Source organism: Muntiacus reevesi, chromosome X, assembly GCF_963930625.1.
Source record: "Muntiacus reevesi chromosome X, mMunRee1.1, whole genome shotgun sequence".
Classification (NCBI taxonomy): domain Eukaryota; kingdom Metazoa; phylum Chordata; class Mammalia; order Artiodactyla; family Cervidae; genus Muntiacus; species Muntiacus reevesi.
Genome location: NC_089271.1, coordinates 14,520,758 through 14,538,283, shown reverse-complemented (window position 1 = coordinate 14,538,283; position 17,526 = coordinate 14,520,758). Strand labels below are relative to the sequence as shown.

The 17,526-nt window shown below is 41.9% G+C and overlaps 1 protein-coding gene across 5 annotated transcripts in view; it reads left to right on the top strand.

Moving 5' to 3' along the window:
- The first annotated feature begins 858 nt into the window (after positions 1-858).
- CTPS2 (CTP synthase 2) overlaps positions 859-17,526 on the top strand; it is a 116,805-nt gene continuing 100,137 nt past the window's right edge. Inside the window, exons 1-4 of one of the 5 annotated variants that reach the window (XM_065915924.1) lie at positions 859-1,152; positions 6,834-7,038; positions 12,274-12,444; positions 16,869-16,969. In XM_065915924.1, the coding sequence (XP_065771996.1) occupies positions 6,873-7,038; positions 12,274-12,444; positions 16,869-16,969 (438 nt within the window). In that variant the 5' untranslated portion in view covers positions 859-1,152; positions 6,834-6,872. Of the gene's footprint in view, positions 1,153-1,213; positions 1,336-6,833; positions 7,039-12,273; positions 12,445-16,868; positions 16,970-17,526 lie in introns of those variants that run through there. The other 4 variants (XM_065915926.1, XM_065915923.1, XM_065915927.1 and 1 more) reach the window with 4 other exon arrangements.

Below are 17,526 nucleotides of genomic sequence, written 5' to 3'. Positions count from 1 at the left end.
TCCCTTCATCCCCACAGGCCCTCATCTTTTGGTCTCTCTCTTTCGCTGTGGTGCATGTGGGATTTCAGTTCCCCAAACACGGATCAAACCACCGCCCCTTGCATTGAAAACACGGAGTCTTAACCACTGGACCACCAGGGAAGTCCCCATCTGTTTTCTTAGTTCTAGTCTACCTGCTCCCTGCTCCTCTCCCTTCCTTTCTTCTGGGGACTAGGCCCCTGGTGCGTCACCATCGTCATATTCTTTCAGTGCCCTTAACTTCCTCACCCTCATCCTTCTACTCAATCAACAAGGTCTGGTTTTATCACAATATCAGTATTTATATGTCAACCTATAGATACCTTGCACAACTATAGCTGGAGCTCATTGTACATTAATGGCTTCTAGACTCCACTGGGTCTTCAGTGATGCTCATCTCTCTGGGCCCTCTAGTGACTCACCTGGCTGGTTAGTCAAAATTTTCACCAGTTTCCCAGCCCTTCCATCTCACCCCAAACCCCCCTGTTGTCCCTGTTAGATCCTTTCTCCTTCAGTGGTTTGTGCACGTTCTTCCCTTCGCCTTAATAACCAACCTCCTGTGTCCTTTCTTGGTACCAAGGCACCAACCATCCTCTTTAAAAAGTCGCTTGGCGAAGCCCTGATTGTCGTCCCCCTAGCCCCTAGCATTTTTAATTTTTTAATTTTTTAATTGTAATGTTTGCTACACGCGTACTGGCCAGGAACCGTACTGATTGCAGTAGAGGTGTAGCCCTCTCCCCATGGCGTGAGCCCCGCGCTCCGTCTGACCCTGGTCCTCCGCTTGGCGCTCCCGCAGTTCCTCTCCGCAACCCAGAAGCCCTTTCCGGCGTCGAGAGCCTGACGCGAGGACCCGAGCGGGGTCGGGGCGTGCCGAGGGGCCGGGGCGCCGGGACGTGGCGCTCACCCGCGTCCCCGAGGTGCCGGTGCTCAGCCAGCCGCGGAGGGGAGGGGCAGTCCCCGGGGCTGAGCCAGGCCCGGGGCCGAGCGCGTCCAGGGCGGAGGGTGACGGGAAGCCGCCGGCGCCAGAGGACTCACTTTGGGGCCGCTTGTTTCGGAGCGTGGCACAAACCCGGGTGCCAACCCCGAGCTCAGCGGAGTGAGTCAGCGGGGCCCGCGGCGGCAGGAGAGGGGAAGGTGGGCTAGGAGGGCGCCGCGCACCCCGAGGCCCGCGCGGGAGGCGGGAGGGACCTTGAGGGAGGCTCGGGACACCCCGGGCGGCGGCCTCTTCTTCAGCCGACAGGTGAGCGCGGGCGGGCCTCGAGGCGGAGCCCGGTGGCTCCAGCGGCCGTCCTCTGCGCCGCCGCCGCCGGCTCACAGGTAATCCCCCGCCGGGGCCGCCCGCCTGCCCGCCTGCACCCGGGCCCGGCGCGCACGTGGGGCCGAGCGCCTTTGTCCCCTCCGAGGGCGGCCGCCGCGCGCGTCCCCGCACCCCGCGCGCTCTGTCCGCGGGCCGACAGCGGCCGGGCGGGGCCGGGGCCCTGGGAGCCCGCTCTGAGGCGGCCAGCGGCCCGGGCTCCCGAGCGCCGCGTCCCCAGGAGGCGCTTCTGCGCGCGCCTGGCCTCGGAATCGGGCGCCGGGGCCCCCCGCGCCCCCAGCCCGGTTTCTCCCGGGCCCCGGGAGCCCCCGAGATGGCGTTGGCGGAAGTGCAGCCCAGCGCCCGGGGAGAGGGCCTTTCCGTCCCCTCCTCTGCCCCGCGACTCTCGTTTCCCGGTTTCTAGCTGCTTAGGGCGCGCTGAGCCCGAGTCCGCTGCTGCTACAACATAGCTTGCTTTCTTCAACAGTGTCTCCACTTATGGTGTCTAATTTGCATTCAATAAAATGCCCCCATTTTAAGTGTGCAGATAAGGGATTTTGACAAATTATACACCCGCGTAACCACTACCCAAACGTAGACCTAGATCATTTCCATCACTCCAGAAAGTTCCCTCGTGCTCCCAACCAGTCAATCCACAACTGCCCTCAACCCTTGATTTTCATCAGAGCTTAGTGTTGCGGGTTCTAGAATTTCCATAAAGGGGGCTCATTCAGTAAGTATTCTCATGTTTTTGACTGCTTTCTAAATGGCCGTCATCGAGAAGGTGTCTCTTGTTGCCTCTGATTTTTTTTTTTTTTTCAGTTGCTCTAGTCCTGCGCTGTCCAGTGTGGTAGCCACTCGCAGCATTGTGACTCTTGAGAGCAGGAAATGTGGCAAGTGTGTGGACTGAGATGTGCTTTGAGTAGACACACATAATTTCGAAAGACAGTACCAAAAAAAAAAAAAGGATGTAAATTATCTCACCCAAATATTCTTACATTGATATATGTGTTGAATGATAGTATTTTGGATACATTGGGTTAAATAAGATATGATTAAAATGACCATAATCTGTTTCTTTTTATTTTTTTAATATGGCGACTGGAAAATTTAAAATTACACAAATGCTATGTTTTCATTGGATAGCGGACAGCTCTACACACCCCTATTTTACAGACAGTTGGTTCTGCTCACAGCCTGTGAGTCAATGTAAATAATGTAATTCACAAAAGTAAAAAAGTCCTGATTCTAGAAGGAGCGTGAAGAATCTGTTTTTTCTACTGTTTTAAAATTTTGCTTCAGACTTACTTATTTGCTTAGAAGAGATGGAAAGGACTAGGTGTCTCCTTGATATTAAGTTATATTTTCTATTTTTAAGTTACATTTTCAAAAAGAACTTTGCAAAATATCTGATGTGCTTCAAAAGTTACCTTGTGCTTTTGAAAATGTGGAAAACTGATAATTACCTACAACCCAACCACCTAAATATATTAAAATGTAGCATTTTAGTGTGACTTAAGCAGTCTTAATTTTAAAAAGCAGTTGAGATGATATAATGTCTTATATAATAGATAATATAATGCTTATAATGTAAGCATATTTTACATGAAAGATTCTTAGGCTTTCTGACAACCACATAATGTACCTTTTCATAAATACTCTTCTGTTTTTATGGCATTTTTCCATGTTGCTAACTTTTACAAATGGGAAGTAATTTTAATAGTGTGACAGTGCTGGAATAAGGTAGTTACAGTGCCGCTTATTTGCCCCTTCATCCCACAGAAAAGGCGAAAACCAGGAGGGCAGGAACCTTGATTTTATATTCACCCCCATACACACAGGATCTGGGAACACATCAAGCATGTAATTGTTCTTGAGGAAGAAAATTTTCTTCTGTCCTTCTAAGTTCTTCTGACTGACTTAAGAATTAAATTGACATGAGACAGATTCATAGAAGAAAATTAAAGTTTAATAATCCTTGAGAGAGACTCAGGAAAACTGAGTCACTTGGCAAAAGGGTTGAAACCCTCGCCTTTAATAGCATCTTCAGCTCAAGATGAAAGAGGGTGTTGGAGGTAGTGTTTTGGGACTTGAAGAGGGAAGAAGGCATTTAATTTGGAGACAGAAAGGCAAATATTTCCCTAAACAAATGTGTGCTGGGCCAGGCAGAGACAGTGGGACCCAGAGTAGATTCTGATCTCTAAGAGCTTCTGCCACTACATCTAGCTCATAGTCTCTGAAAATATTGGGTTGATCAGAAAGTTCGTTCGGGTTTTTCCATCAAATGTTATAGAAAAACCCGAAGGAATTTTTTTTGCCAACCCATATCTCTGGTGATAGCTCTATTCTGGGAACAGGTTCTTTATCTAAATTCCTTAGGCGGCAGGTGGGTGGGGGGGCAGTAAAAAAGAAAGACTTATTGAGTCCTTGTTTCTTAAAAATAATCAAACTAAATCCTCATGCCAAAGAGGCACATTTTGGGGTGGCAGATTTTCCTCCCCTACCTAACAGATTTTCAGTAAACATTTGTTAGCTGACTGAATCAGTGCATAGGTGGCTCTGAAAAATAAGAGCTAACCTGCACTCAGCACTTGGGTGCTGCTCTCTTTGGAAATGCCTACACAACTCTGTAAGGCAGGCACTGGTATTGTTTCTGTGTACTGCCCAGGTGGAGAAAATCAAAGTTTTCAAAAGTTGGAGAAGGTGCCCAGGGTCATAGCTATGAGTGACAGAGTCAGCACTTGAACTCGGGCTGTCTGACTCCAGAGGAGGGGCATTGATCAAAATAGAAAAAAAAATCAACAGTGGGATGAGTAACGGAAGCCTGTGATGAAATTCCCACTCTACCAACTACCTGGGCTAGTAGGAGTGGTAAGAGGAAGATTTGGATACATTTTGGATCCACAGAAGGAGCATTCTGGGTTTGGCATGAGAATCTTGTAGGCTAAATCTAGCTCAGGTGAGTGGGTGGATGGCCAGGTGGCTAGTAAAGAGAAACGACGACATTGAATGTGATCAATTGTAGTGTGTAGAGAAAGGCAGGCCCAGAGACTTATGGAAGCTGTTTGGGATGGGACTTTTGTATTTTGGATGACTTCAGTCTACTCACCCTGATGGTGATCAAAGAGAACTCACAGCTCTGAGGTGAGATAACTCTACATCTCTTAAGTTAAGCTAGTTTGTTTTGCAAGTAGAGGAAACTACAAAATCAGAATGGGCGTTTCGTTGGGGATGACAGACATAGGATAAGCAGGGAACTGAAATTATTCCTATCTCATTGCACTTACACTGAATTTCCAGGTATTTAAAAAAACTGTGAGTTGCAATAGAAAGTGGGATTTATAGTTATTAGTTTTTGTAAGTGACTGTCTTGTCTTGTACTTGCAATTTCTAATTATTTTGAATTTTTAAATTTTAATTTATTTAAAAAATTTTATGACTTGCAATTTTATATTAATAGTTTCACTCTGTTGGCAGTTGGCCTGCCAGGACTGTATGGCTCACCTTCACGTGCATGGTGAAGTGGCAGAGGCCCATAGCCCCTGGCGATGCTCAAGAGGAAAACAATAGCACTCAGAGTAGAGAAAACCAAGTAGCTCATGGACTCCCTGTCTGCCTTTAAAACAAAAGGGTTTGGATCAGACAGCAGCGGCAAAGTCAAATGAAATTTCTTTATGACATAATATTTTCTTTTTTTTCCCCTGCTTGAATATTTCTATATGATGAAATGGATGGGTAAGGAACAGATTCAGTGTTCCACATGCTTAGTTAAGGAGGATACATTTATTATTAATTGATAGTAACATTAGTAGCTAACTTTTGGTGCTGGAGAAGACTCCTGTAAGTCCCTTGGACAGCAAGGAGATCAAACCAGTCAATCTTAAGGGAAGTCAACCCTGAATACTCATTGGAAGGACTGATGCTGAAGCTGAAGCTCCAGTATTTTGGTCATCTGATGTGAACAGTTGACTCACTGGAAAAGTCCTTAATGAACGATTGAGGGCAGAAGGAGAAGAGGGCATCAGAGGATGACATGGCTGGATGGCCTCACTGATACAGTGGACATGAACTTGGGTAAACTTCAGGAGATGGTGAGGGACAGGGAGGCCTGGCGTGCTGCAGTCCATGGGGTCACAGTCAGACACGACTGGGTGACTGAACAACAACAACGTGTTAATAGAGGAGTCGACTTGACCCCCTCTAAGCCAGATATCAGCAAACATTTTCCATGAAAGATAATAAATATTTCAGGTTTTGTGGGCCAGAGGCCTCTTTTCCCAGCTCCTCAACTCTGCCATTGTAGCCAGAAAGGCACCATAGACAGTATGTAGATGATTAGTGTGGCTGCATGCTAATGAAACTTGATTTATAGACACTGAAGTTAGAGTTTCATATAATTTTTTTTGTTCTATTTAATTTTAATGTGTCATGAAATATTCTTTTGATCATTTCTCAATCATTTAAAATGTAAGAACAGTCTTAGCTTGGGGACTGTACAAAAATAGGCAGTGGGCCAGATGTGACCTGTGGGCCCTGGTTTCCTGACCTCTTGAGCTCATTTAATCCTCACAACCACCTGCTAGATTTTTTAAAATGTTGGTATATTTGAATATTGATTTCAAAAATAGACTATTCTTTTAAAAGCAATTTTAGGTTCACAGCAAAACTGACCAGAAAGTACTGAGCTCCCATATACCTCCTGTGCCATACCCACGGTGTTCCCTGTTGTCAACATCTTGAACCAGAGAGGAACATTCGTTAGTCAGTGAACCTACACATCATTATCATTCCAAGTCCACAGGTTTCATTAGAATTCACTCTTGGTGTTACACAGTCCGTGAGTTTGGTCAAATATATAATGACCTGTATCCACCATTATAGTATCATACAGAATAGTTGCACTGCCCTAAAAAAACACTCTATGCTCCTCCTATTCACCCTTCCCCAGTAACCCCTAAAAACCACTCATCTTTTTACTGTCTTCATAGTTTTGTCTTTTCCAGAATGTCATATAGTTGGAATTGTACAGTATGTAGCCTTTTCAGAGTGACTTCTTTCAATTAGTAACATGCATTGTTTCCTCCATGTCTTTTGTGGATTGATAGCTCTTTTCTTTTTAGTGCTGAATAATATTCCAAAGGAATGGTACTTTTTATTTCATTTCACAGATGAAGAAACAGGTACAGCTTGTACAGATCTGACTACAGAGCCTGATCTCTTAAACATTTTACTATGCCTCTGAATCTTAGAAAATGTTGGCTTCTTATGATGAAGTTTGTCACATGAAAGTTGGGGTAAATGTAACATCAGGGTAATGGAACCAGACATTTTGCTTGCAGAAAGTATCCATAGCTTCCTGAATATTGACATGAAAGAAAAACCTAGATGGTAAGACTTTGTTTCAAATACTTAGATAGAAAAAGTGCTGTGGGCTTTTGAAATTTTGGTTCAACACACTCTCTGCTTTACTGATTTAAGATCATGTTTCTCTTCCCTGACCATTAATTTTATTACCTTTCAGATTATACCTGGGTGCTGGCACCCAGCCACTGCTCTGCCAATGAAGTACATCTTGGTCACTGGTGGGGTCATCTCGGGCATCGGTAAAGGGATCATTGCCAGCAGTATTGGGACGATTCTAAAATCATGTGGACTCCGAGTGACTGCCATCAAAATTGACCCCTATATAAACATCGATGCAGGCACTTTTTCACCTTATGAGCACGGTATGAGGGAGAACCCTTCCCCCCCACCCCATAAAGCACTGGGTCAAATTGCAGTTCTTTCTTGTATCTGGGTAATTTCTTTAAGATAGTGTTCCAGAAGTAGAGTTGCTGGATCATTATGGATCTGTGAAGGTTCTCATGGTTATTGATACATTTTTCAGATTGCTGATGACATTCCAAATTAGTCCACACTTTTGGAAAGCAGTATGTGAGGATACCATTCTCACTGTACTTTTTGTAGTGTGGATTGTTATTATTTTTTTATCATAAAGGTAATATATTTCTCAACATTTCATTGTTAAGAAAAAAATCAGACAATATAGACTATATTGACAATATAGAATGACCTAAAGAAAATAAAAATCATCCATTTCCCACCACTTGGAATAATTGTTATTAATGTTGAAATTTTTATGTATATACTCATTATTTTTATTTATTTATTGGCCGCACTGCACAGCTTGCAGAATCTTAGTTCCCTGACCAGGGATTGAACCTGTACCCCTGCACTGGAAGTATGGAGTCCTAACCACTGTACTGTCAGGGAATTCTCTATACTAATTATTTTTAAAAAGGCACAAGCCCTTACATACTTTCCTTTTAAACTTTTCACATACAAGCAAGAAAGTGTATAAATCATATGTGTACCACTTGATGAAATGAACATACTGTGTTAACAGCCCCAAAATCAAGAAACAGAAACCCCCTTTATGTTCTTTCCAGTTTCTTCCCATCTAAAATGACCAGGGTAACCATCCTGTCTTCTAACATCATAGATCAGTTGGCTTATTTTTGAACATTAAATGAGCTGAATCTTACAGTCAAACTAGTTTTTAAATTGAAATATACTTGACTTACAATATTTCAGATGTACATCAAAGTGATTCAGTTATACATTATGGTGATGGTTTGGTGGTTTAGTCACTAAATCATGTCTGACTGTTTTGACCCCATGGAATGTAGTGCACCAGGCTCCTCTATCCATGGGATTTCCCAGGCAAGAATACTGGAGTGGGTTGCCATACCCTTTACACACACACACACACACACACACACACACACACACACACACACACACTTAAAAAAATTTTTTAGCATAAATGTCTAGGTACAGAATTTCTGATTTGGTGGGTAGATATGTTATTCAGGTTTTTTAGTTTTCTTTATACCTTTGCTGAATACTATTCTTTTTAAACTTTACTAACCTGAGAGTATATGAAAAAACAAACCAAAAATGGGTATCTCATTATGTTAATTTAGATTTCTTTGACTTTCATTTTGTTGGTGAAATGGCTTATTTGAGTCTATGGTAAATCATATATTTACTTGAAACCATCACCCAACTTCCTTCTGTGAGCAAACTCCACGCCCCACTGACTCTGGCCTTTGGCCACATTGGGTAAGGAACTCTTCCTGGTTTGTCTGGAACTTTCCTGCTTTTGAAATTGAAAGTCCTGAATCCTGGGAATACTTTTACTCCTGGGCAAACCAGAGAGGTCGGTCACCTTATTTGGCCATGTGATTTGTTTTGCTCTGTAGGGTTTTAGTGAATATGACATATGCCTTGTTGAAGCATATGTGATGGCATGATTTCGCTCAGTCCGTCTTGTGTTTCTGCCTTCTGCTGTTCGAGCTGCCTTCCCCATAGAGAGATTTCTCCTTCAACCCAAGTCCTGGAATAAGAAGACACAGGGTAGACTCACAACTGACCCACAACCCCTTTGTCACATGAGGGAGAAAAGTTGCTGAGATGTTAAGGTTGTTTGGTAGGCAGCAAAATTGACTTACGCCATGTGTATGACAATTTTCCTTTGGATCTTTAAAAATGATTTTTAAGAATACTTTGTGCAGAGTATATTAACCTATACTTACCACATGAATATATTTCTACCCTGTTTTCAGTTTGTCTTAATATTACCTCTGTTTGCTGCTGATAAATTTCATTTTACTGTTTATGTAACTAAATGTATCCACTGTTTCCTTTATGGTTTCTGCCTTTGATGTCACTTGTTAGCTTCTCCGTCCCAGAAATATTTAAATATCTGTATTTTCTTTTGGCATTTTTAGAGTTTCATTTGCTTTTACTTTATTTTTTTCTTCCAGTTTTATTGACATACAGCACTGTATACGCTTAAGGTATATAGCATACTGATTTGATTTATATACATCATGAAATGATTATCACAATAAGTTTAGTGAATATCCATGATCTCATACAGATGCAAGCTTAAAGAAATAATGAAAAATTGTTTCCCTTGTGATGAAAACTCTTAGGATTTATGCTCTAAAAATTCTCATCTAGAACGTAGAGTGGTGTTAATTATGTTTATCATGTTTTACATTTATATATCTAATACTTATTTATATTATAACTGGAAGTTTGTACCTTTTGATTGCCTTCATCCAATTCCACACAGTCCTACCCCTGCTTCTGGGAACTACAAATCTGATCTCTTTTTCTATGAGTTTGCTTTTGAAGTATAATTGACTTACAACACTATGTTTCTGGTGCACAACATAGTGATTTGATGTTTTTATACATTTCAAGGGCTTCCCAGGTGGCACTAGTGTTAAAGAACCTGCCTGCCAATGCAGGAGACATAAGAGACGCAGGTTCGATCCCTGGGTTGGGAAGATCCCCTGTAGGAGGAAATGGCAACCCATCCCAGCATTCTTGCCTGGAGAATCCCATGGACAGAGGAGCCTGGCGGGCTACAGTCCATGGGGTCACACAGAGTTGGACACAACTGAAGCGCCTTAGCATGCAACACTCATAGATTTCAAAATGATCACCACCATTTGCTTTTACTTTAATATTGTTAATACATCTGGAATTTAACTTGATGAAAGATGAAGATGAGGTTAGTCACTATTCCTAATCACAGTTATCAAAGATTTCATCTTTTCTCCATTGATTTGAAATACTACCTTTTAATATACATTAAACTTCTCTCTTATTATTCTGTTCTGTTCAGATTTCTTTGTTTATTCCTGCCCACCATATTATCTGGAGTAGGAAATGGCAACCCACTCCAGTATTCTTGCCTGGGAAATTCCATGGACAGAGTAGCCTGGTAGGCTACTGTCCACGAAGTTGCAAAGAGTTGGACACAACTGAACATGCACACACACACACACACACACACACACACCATTTTAATAGCTATAGCTTTTTATTATCAAGTAGGTCAGAACTTTCCCCACTATACCTTTTCTTCTTTTTTTTTAACCTCAACATGTTAGTTGTCTTTAAGACTAACTTCAGAGACCTTCTATCAAACTTGCCCTTTAAATTTATGTATTAATTTGGGGAAGAATTAAACACTAAAATTATTGACTGGCCTATTCAGGAACTTTATAAGTGGCTTTCATTTTATTCATACCTGCTTTTATGTCTCTGAAGTAAAATTTTAAACTTTTCTTCTTATTGGTCCTATACATTTCTTGAAGTTTATTTCTGTGTATTTTACCTACTTTGATTTGTAATAATATCTTTTTTTTAGTCATATATTAAATTCCTTTATGTAATAGGGACCTTTTGGGTTTATTTTGGTTTTGTGTAGAATTTGTTTGTGCTATCTTATTTCATATTTGTATATATTGAAATACATAAATATATATACATATATATTTCAATCTTCCTGTACTCATTGTTATTTTATAAGGGCTTTTATTTTTATTTACTTTTCTGTGTGTTTTATTTTGATAATCACACATGCTTTTCTTCCAAATTAACTTCAGTTTCACTGTCAAGTTAAAAAAAACCTGTTGGAATTTTTATTATAATTCCATTAAATTTAAAAAAAAGCTTCTTGAAGACATGATCTACAGCTTTTCTTTTCCATCTGCGTGCATGCTAAGTTGCTTCAATCATGTCTGACTTTTTGTGACCCTATGAACTGTAACCCTCCAGGCGCCTCTGACTTTTTGTGACCCTATGAACTGTAACCCTCCAGGCGCCTTTGTCCATGGGATTCTCCAGGCAGGAATACTGGAGTGGGTTGTCATTTCCTCCTCCAGGGCATCTTCCTGACCCAGGGATCGAACTTGCGTCTTTTATGTCTCCTGCATCGGCAGGCGGGTTCTTTACCACTAGTGCCATTTGGGAAGCCCTTCTTTTTCGCCTAGGAACATAATAGATACTACTTTTATTTTATTTTTTTTAGATACTACTTTTAAAATTTAAGAATCTAAAATTTCAAGTGATTTGTTGATTACTACCAAACTGGACTTGGCCTGAATTAACTAAGAGATTTCAGAGATCTTCCCCTATTTGTCAGAATTTAAAATGATCAAAGTACAAAGACTTTCCCATAGATCGGTGATTCCTGATAAATATTGGAAAGTAGAATATGAGCTAGAAATGGAATTTGGGAAATACAAAATATTGGAGTTTCATTATTTTGTTCTTTTGTCTTTAAAATTAGAGATCTTTCCGATCACACTGGTACTATATGAGGAATATATAAATGAGAGTATAAAAGGCTTCAGATTAGGTTCAGAAGCTAGCCAACCTTCCTTTTTTTTTTTAATGCTGTGAACGTCTAGCAATAGAAGTAAATGATAGAATTTTATTAATTAGGTAGAGGTTCATTTCTGACAAGGTGGCGTTAGGACATTGTCCTCCAAATTGGTGCCCTTAAGTAACACTGGAGACCCAGACGCATAACCAGTAGTCAACACAGGTGCCCATAGTGTGATTAAGTCTTCCTCTATATCCTTCTCGACGGGGCTGTTGTACAGGTGATGGCTTATTGCTCACTTTCTTTTTGGCTTCAGTTTCACCAAGTCACCCTGTGGGCTAATGGAGGCTCCGCTTTTCATCCACTGTCTGTTTAATAGTGTCTTAACTCAAGATGGGAGTCAATGAAAATTTTCTTAGGCCAATTTCAGAGTCTAGGATACTGATGCTTTCAAGTCAGTTGCTACTTGTTTTTAAAACTGCTGTTTGAAAGCCCCTTTTTCATATGGTATATGATGAGTTTGGAAAAGCTAAATCTTGAAGACAGAATTTCAGTAAGCATTTAAAAACTACCATTATAGAATACTAGAATTTTTCTAATGCATTATCATGGGTAGATTAGAATTACTCAATTTTCCCATTAAAATAAGGAAATAGTGATAGACTATGGCTTATAAATGTCTTTTACCAGCTTTTTAACATATTGTGTTCATCTTTGGAAAATAATCTACTGGAAGCAAATCTTTAATTTTTACATTGCCTTTTTATCCCAGGTGAAGTGTTTGTCTTAAACGATGGTGGAGAAGTTGATTTAGACCTTGGAAATTATGAAAGGTTCTTGGATATTAATCTTTATAAAGACAACAACATCACTACTGGGAAGATATATCAACATGTGATCAATAAAGAGAGGCGTGGCGATTACCTGGGGAAAACAGTACAAGGTATTATATTCTACAAACACTAGAGGGCCCTGTTGGCTGAGCACTCACACTGCTTAAAATAGACCTAAAGATGAGGAGGTCCCTGTGCTTTACAAGTTTCAGTCCTGCTCAAATCCCTCTGTTCTTTTCTTTGCTTCTTTTTCCCCACCTCCAGTTTTATTGAGATCTAATTGACGTACAGCACTGTATAAGTTTAGGGTGTATAGCGTAATGATTTGACATCATACAGTGGTGACCACAATAAATTTAGTAAATATTCATCATCTCATATAGATGCAAAATTAAAGAAATAGACAAAAATTGTTTCCCTTGTGATGAAAACTTTTAGGATTTACTCTTTTACATAACATAGAACCATGTTAATTATTAATATATATAATTAATATATTTATCATGCTGTACAATACATCCCTAGTACTTATTTATCTTATAACTGGAATTTTATACCTTTTGTCTGCTTTCATCGGCTCAAGTGGTAAAGAATCTGCCTGCAATGCAGGAGACATGGGAGATGCCGATTCGATCCTTGGGTCAGGAAGATTCCCTGGAGGAGGAAATGGCAACCCACTCCAGTATTCTTGCCTGGAAAATCCCATGAACAGAAGAACCTAGTGGGCTACAGTCCACGGGGTCATAATGAATCGAGATGACTGAGCACACACTTACACATCCATTCCCCCGACCCATAACCACAAATCTGATATATTTTTTTCCCTGTTTGTTTTTTAAGTATAACTAACCTACAACTAACCTATGGGGCTTCCCTGATGGCTCAGACAGTAAAGAATCCATCTGCAATGTGGGAGACCTGGGTTTGATGCCTGGGTTGAGACGATCCCCTGGAGGAGGGCATGGCAACCCACTCCAGTATTCTTGCCTGGCAAATCCCATGGACAGAGGAGCCTGGGAGGCTATAGTCCATGGTGTTGCAAAGAGTTGGATGTGACTGAGCAACTTCACAACCTACAACACTATGTTAGTTCCTGTTATACAACATAGTGATTTGGTATTTCTATACATTTCAAAATGATCACTACGGTGTCTATTACCATGTCACCATGCAAACTTCAAGTTTATCCTCCATGTTTGTGATTGTATTTTCATCAGTCTTTTCTTTGTTACTAATGTCATTGTTTCCTTTAGCCCCTTTTTCTGCCCTCTTTATCTTTCTCTCTTTAGCTTTTATTTATGAAATCCATAGGGAATCTTCATCACATATCTGATTGTGTGTAGATCTGAGTCAATTTTTGTCTGTCCTTAATATGTTCTTTTTCTACTTTTTTCTTGAATCTTTACATTGATGGTGATTACTTCCTTTTGAAGAATAGCCGTGGGAAGGAACATGGGATTGAACAGGAGGGCAACATGATGACTTTTTTCACCAACCTTTTTCATTGGTCACATGTTTCTGTCAGGTTGGTTTACTTCTACAAAATATCAGATTGGTTCTAGTGGAAATAGACAGTTCTTTTATTAAGCAGACACTCCCAAGACATGGGAGCAGACCAAAGGCAAAGGGGTGGCAACAACTCCCACTTGGCTTCCCTTTTTATACTCTCTCTCTCCTTCTCTTGGTTCTGCCCTATGCAAAATAGGGCTTGACCCACCACCAATCAGGAAAGGGAATGCAAATTGGCATACACATAAGGCTGATTGACAGTTGCAAGTTGCATAATAACAGGCTCTATTGTGCATGTCTTTCCCATAATTCAGTCTGTTTTAATCAGATGTATGTATGTATATAATATTTATGAACCCTTAATGGACTCCTAGCTGCCTACGGTTACTTGAGGACACAGCTGTGCATCAAGGGCACATGTACTAGAGTTGGAGAAGCCACTGTGGTTATTTCTGTAGCCTATTGTGAGCTCTCCTGGGTGTGTCTGGGTTGGGGTTTAGACATCAGCTTGCATCCTTTTCGTCTAGACCACCCCTCTTGCTCATGCCTAACTTCCTACCTAACAATTTTGATTATTCTCTTTTGTTCTCTGCAACCCTTGCCCCTTGTATTCATAAGTTCCTATGTGGTAGGGAACACGCTAGCATACTAATGCTCAAAGTTCTTCAAGCCAGGCTTCAACAGTATGTGAACCATGAACTTCCAGATATTCAAGCTGGATTTAAAAAAGGCAGAGGAACCAGAGATCAAATTGCCAACATCTGCTGGATCATAAGAAAAGCAAGAGTTCCAGAAAAAAATCTACTTCTGCTTTATTGACTATGTCAAAGCCTTTGACTGTGTGGATCACAGCAAACTGTGGAAAATTCTTCAAGAGATGGGAATACCAGACCACCTTACCTGCCTCCTGAGAAATCTATATGCAGGTTGAGAAGCAACAGTTAGAACTGGACCAACGGACTGGTTCCAAATTGGGAAAGGAGTACGTCAAGGCTGTTTATTGTCACCCTGCTTATTTAACTTATATGCAGAGTACATCATGCGAAATTCCAGGCTGGATGAAGCACAAGCTGGAATCAAGATAGCCAGGGGAAATATCAATAACCTCAGATAGGCAGATGACACCACCCTTATGGCAGAAAGTGAAGAAGAGCTAAAGAGCCTCTTGATGAAAGTGAAAGAGGAGAGTGAAAAGGCTGACTTAAAACTCAACATTCAGAAAACTATGATTATGGCATCTAGTCCCATCACTTCATGGCAAATAGATGGGGAAACAGTGGAAACAGTGACAGACTTTATTTTTGGGGGCTCCAAAATCACTGCAGATGGTGACTGCAGCCATGAAATTAAAAGATGCTTGCTCCTTGGAAGAAAAGCTATGACCAACCTAGACAACCTATTAAAAAGCAGAGATGTTACTTTGCCATCAAAGGTCCATCTAGTCAAAGCTGTGGTTTTTTCCAGTAGTCATGTATGGATGTGAGAGTTGGACCATAAAGAAAGCTGAGTGCCAAAGAATTGATGCTTTTGAACTGTGTTGTTGGAGAAGACTCTTGAGAGTCCCTTGGACTGCAAAGAGATCCAACCAGTCAATCCTTAAGGAAATCAGTCCTGAATATTCATTGGAAGGACTGATGCTGAAGCTGAAAATCCAGTATTTTGGCCACCTGATGCAAAGAACTGACTCTTTGGAAAAGAGCCTGATCCTGGGAAAGATTGAAGACAGGAAGAGAAGGGGAAGACAGAGGATGAGATGGTTGGATGGCATCACTGAGTGGATGGACATAAGTTTGAGCAAGTTCCAGGAGCTGGTGATGGACAGGGAAGCCTGGCCTGCTGCAGTCCTCGGGGTCGCAGAGCCGGAAATGACTGAGCAACTGAACTGAACCTAACTGAATTGAACTGCATGGTAGGGTAAAGATGCTAGTTTCCCACCCTGCTTAAATCACCTTCAGGTTGAAAAACAGGTGAGAAGTAGATAAAGAAATTGGACAGATGGACCTCAAAATTTCAGCTATGTTACTGCTGACACTGGATGGTGTGGCTTAGATCTCAACTATTGATGCAGCTGTGCTTTCTAGTAGTTTTCCTCCAAGTGTATGTAGTGGGAAAACCCGCGGGAGGGGGAGTTGCTGCCTCATACCAGTCACCCCCCAAAATTAGGGAAAGGGCAAGGTCCCAAACCTGGACCTGGAGTCTGAGTCCATGTGCTGCCCACGTGGAGGGAGAGCTGACTTGCCCGGTCCTCACGGAAAGGGGTTGGGCTGGGCATGCTGCAATGGGTCGTTCCAAACGCACCAATCAGAGGCGACTTCCTCCCGCCTCGAGGCAGGTGGGGCGGGGCCTGGGAGCCGCAGGGGCCGGTGTGGCAGGTGAGTGACGTGACAGGCGGTGCTCCGCGTCAGCTTCACAGAGGCCACCGTTTCTCCTCATTACGTCGTATTAGGTCAGTTAACTAGAAACAAAAACATTTGTTTTGTTTTGTTTCTTTGACTGAGACCAGCAGCTGCAGGCTTGCTCAACACTTAGGTACCCCGCGGCCTTGTGCGTGTGGCGATACCACCTTTTAGCCTCTTTAGCTGACAGTAGCTGCCGCAGGCCTCCTCCACGTCCGCTCGGTGACTCCTCCCCACTGACGGGCGGGCTGCCCGGGGGGTTGCGGGGCTGGGCCACTCTGGGCCACTTCCCCTAGGAATTCGGCATTCAGCACCCTTAGCAGCCCTCCTTGCACAGTTTTTAGTTGACATTTTAGGTGTTTTCTAGTTGCTTCAAAGATGGCACTTCTGCTCTGTGTTTCTCTGTGCTTGGTGGATTTCAAGAGAGATGACATAACATTTAAATGACTAAATCTGTGTTGGTTCAGTAATATTAATTTCAGTGACATGGATAGTAACACTAGGACTGGAGCTTGTTTCATTTGTCAGGTAGCTTTCAGGTTATTTGGGAGGTCAACAGACACTAATTCATTTCTCATAACCGTGACACTGAAATATGCTTTTGTGCTAATTATTACCTCTTTCTGCAGTTGTCCCTCACATTACTGATGCTGTCCAGGAGTGGGTTATGAATCAAGCCATGGTGCCTGTGGATGGTCATAAGGAAGAGCCCCAAATATGCGTTATTGAGGCAAGCATGGAACTTTATTTCTTTATAAGTTTGTATCCTTATGAGTTTTTTAAAAAAACTTTTTTTTTTGTCTGCACCCTGTGGGCATATGGGATCTTAGTTCCCCAACCATGGGTCAGACCTGCACCCTCTGCGATGGAAGCAGGAAGTCTTAACCCTTAATGGTTGGACTGCCAGGGAAGTCCCTTCCTTATGGGTTTTTACACAGCTGATCTTTCTTCATTCAAGGAATGTGAATAGATGGTATCATGTGTGCTGGACACCCAGCTAGGAGGTGGGATTATAGCATGGAGCGACATAGATGATCTTTGCTCTTTTGGTCACAAGTCAGTGGGCAAGATTGGCTTAAACTGGATGAGTACTCCTGGGGTGGGCATGCACCAGTCTGTAAGTGGGGACCAAACAATTGCAGAATGCATTCTACTCAGTGCTATTTGCAAAATGCTTTGAAAGTAAAGACGGAGTTAGTAAAGTCCAACTGTAGAGGTGATTTGGAGGTGAGAAGTGAGTATTAGCTGTTTAAAGAAAGAGCATAGTATTTTCCCTTGCCACTTGTT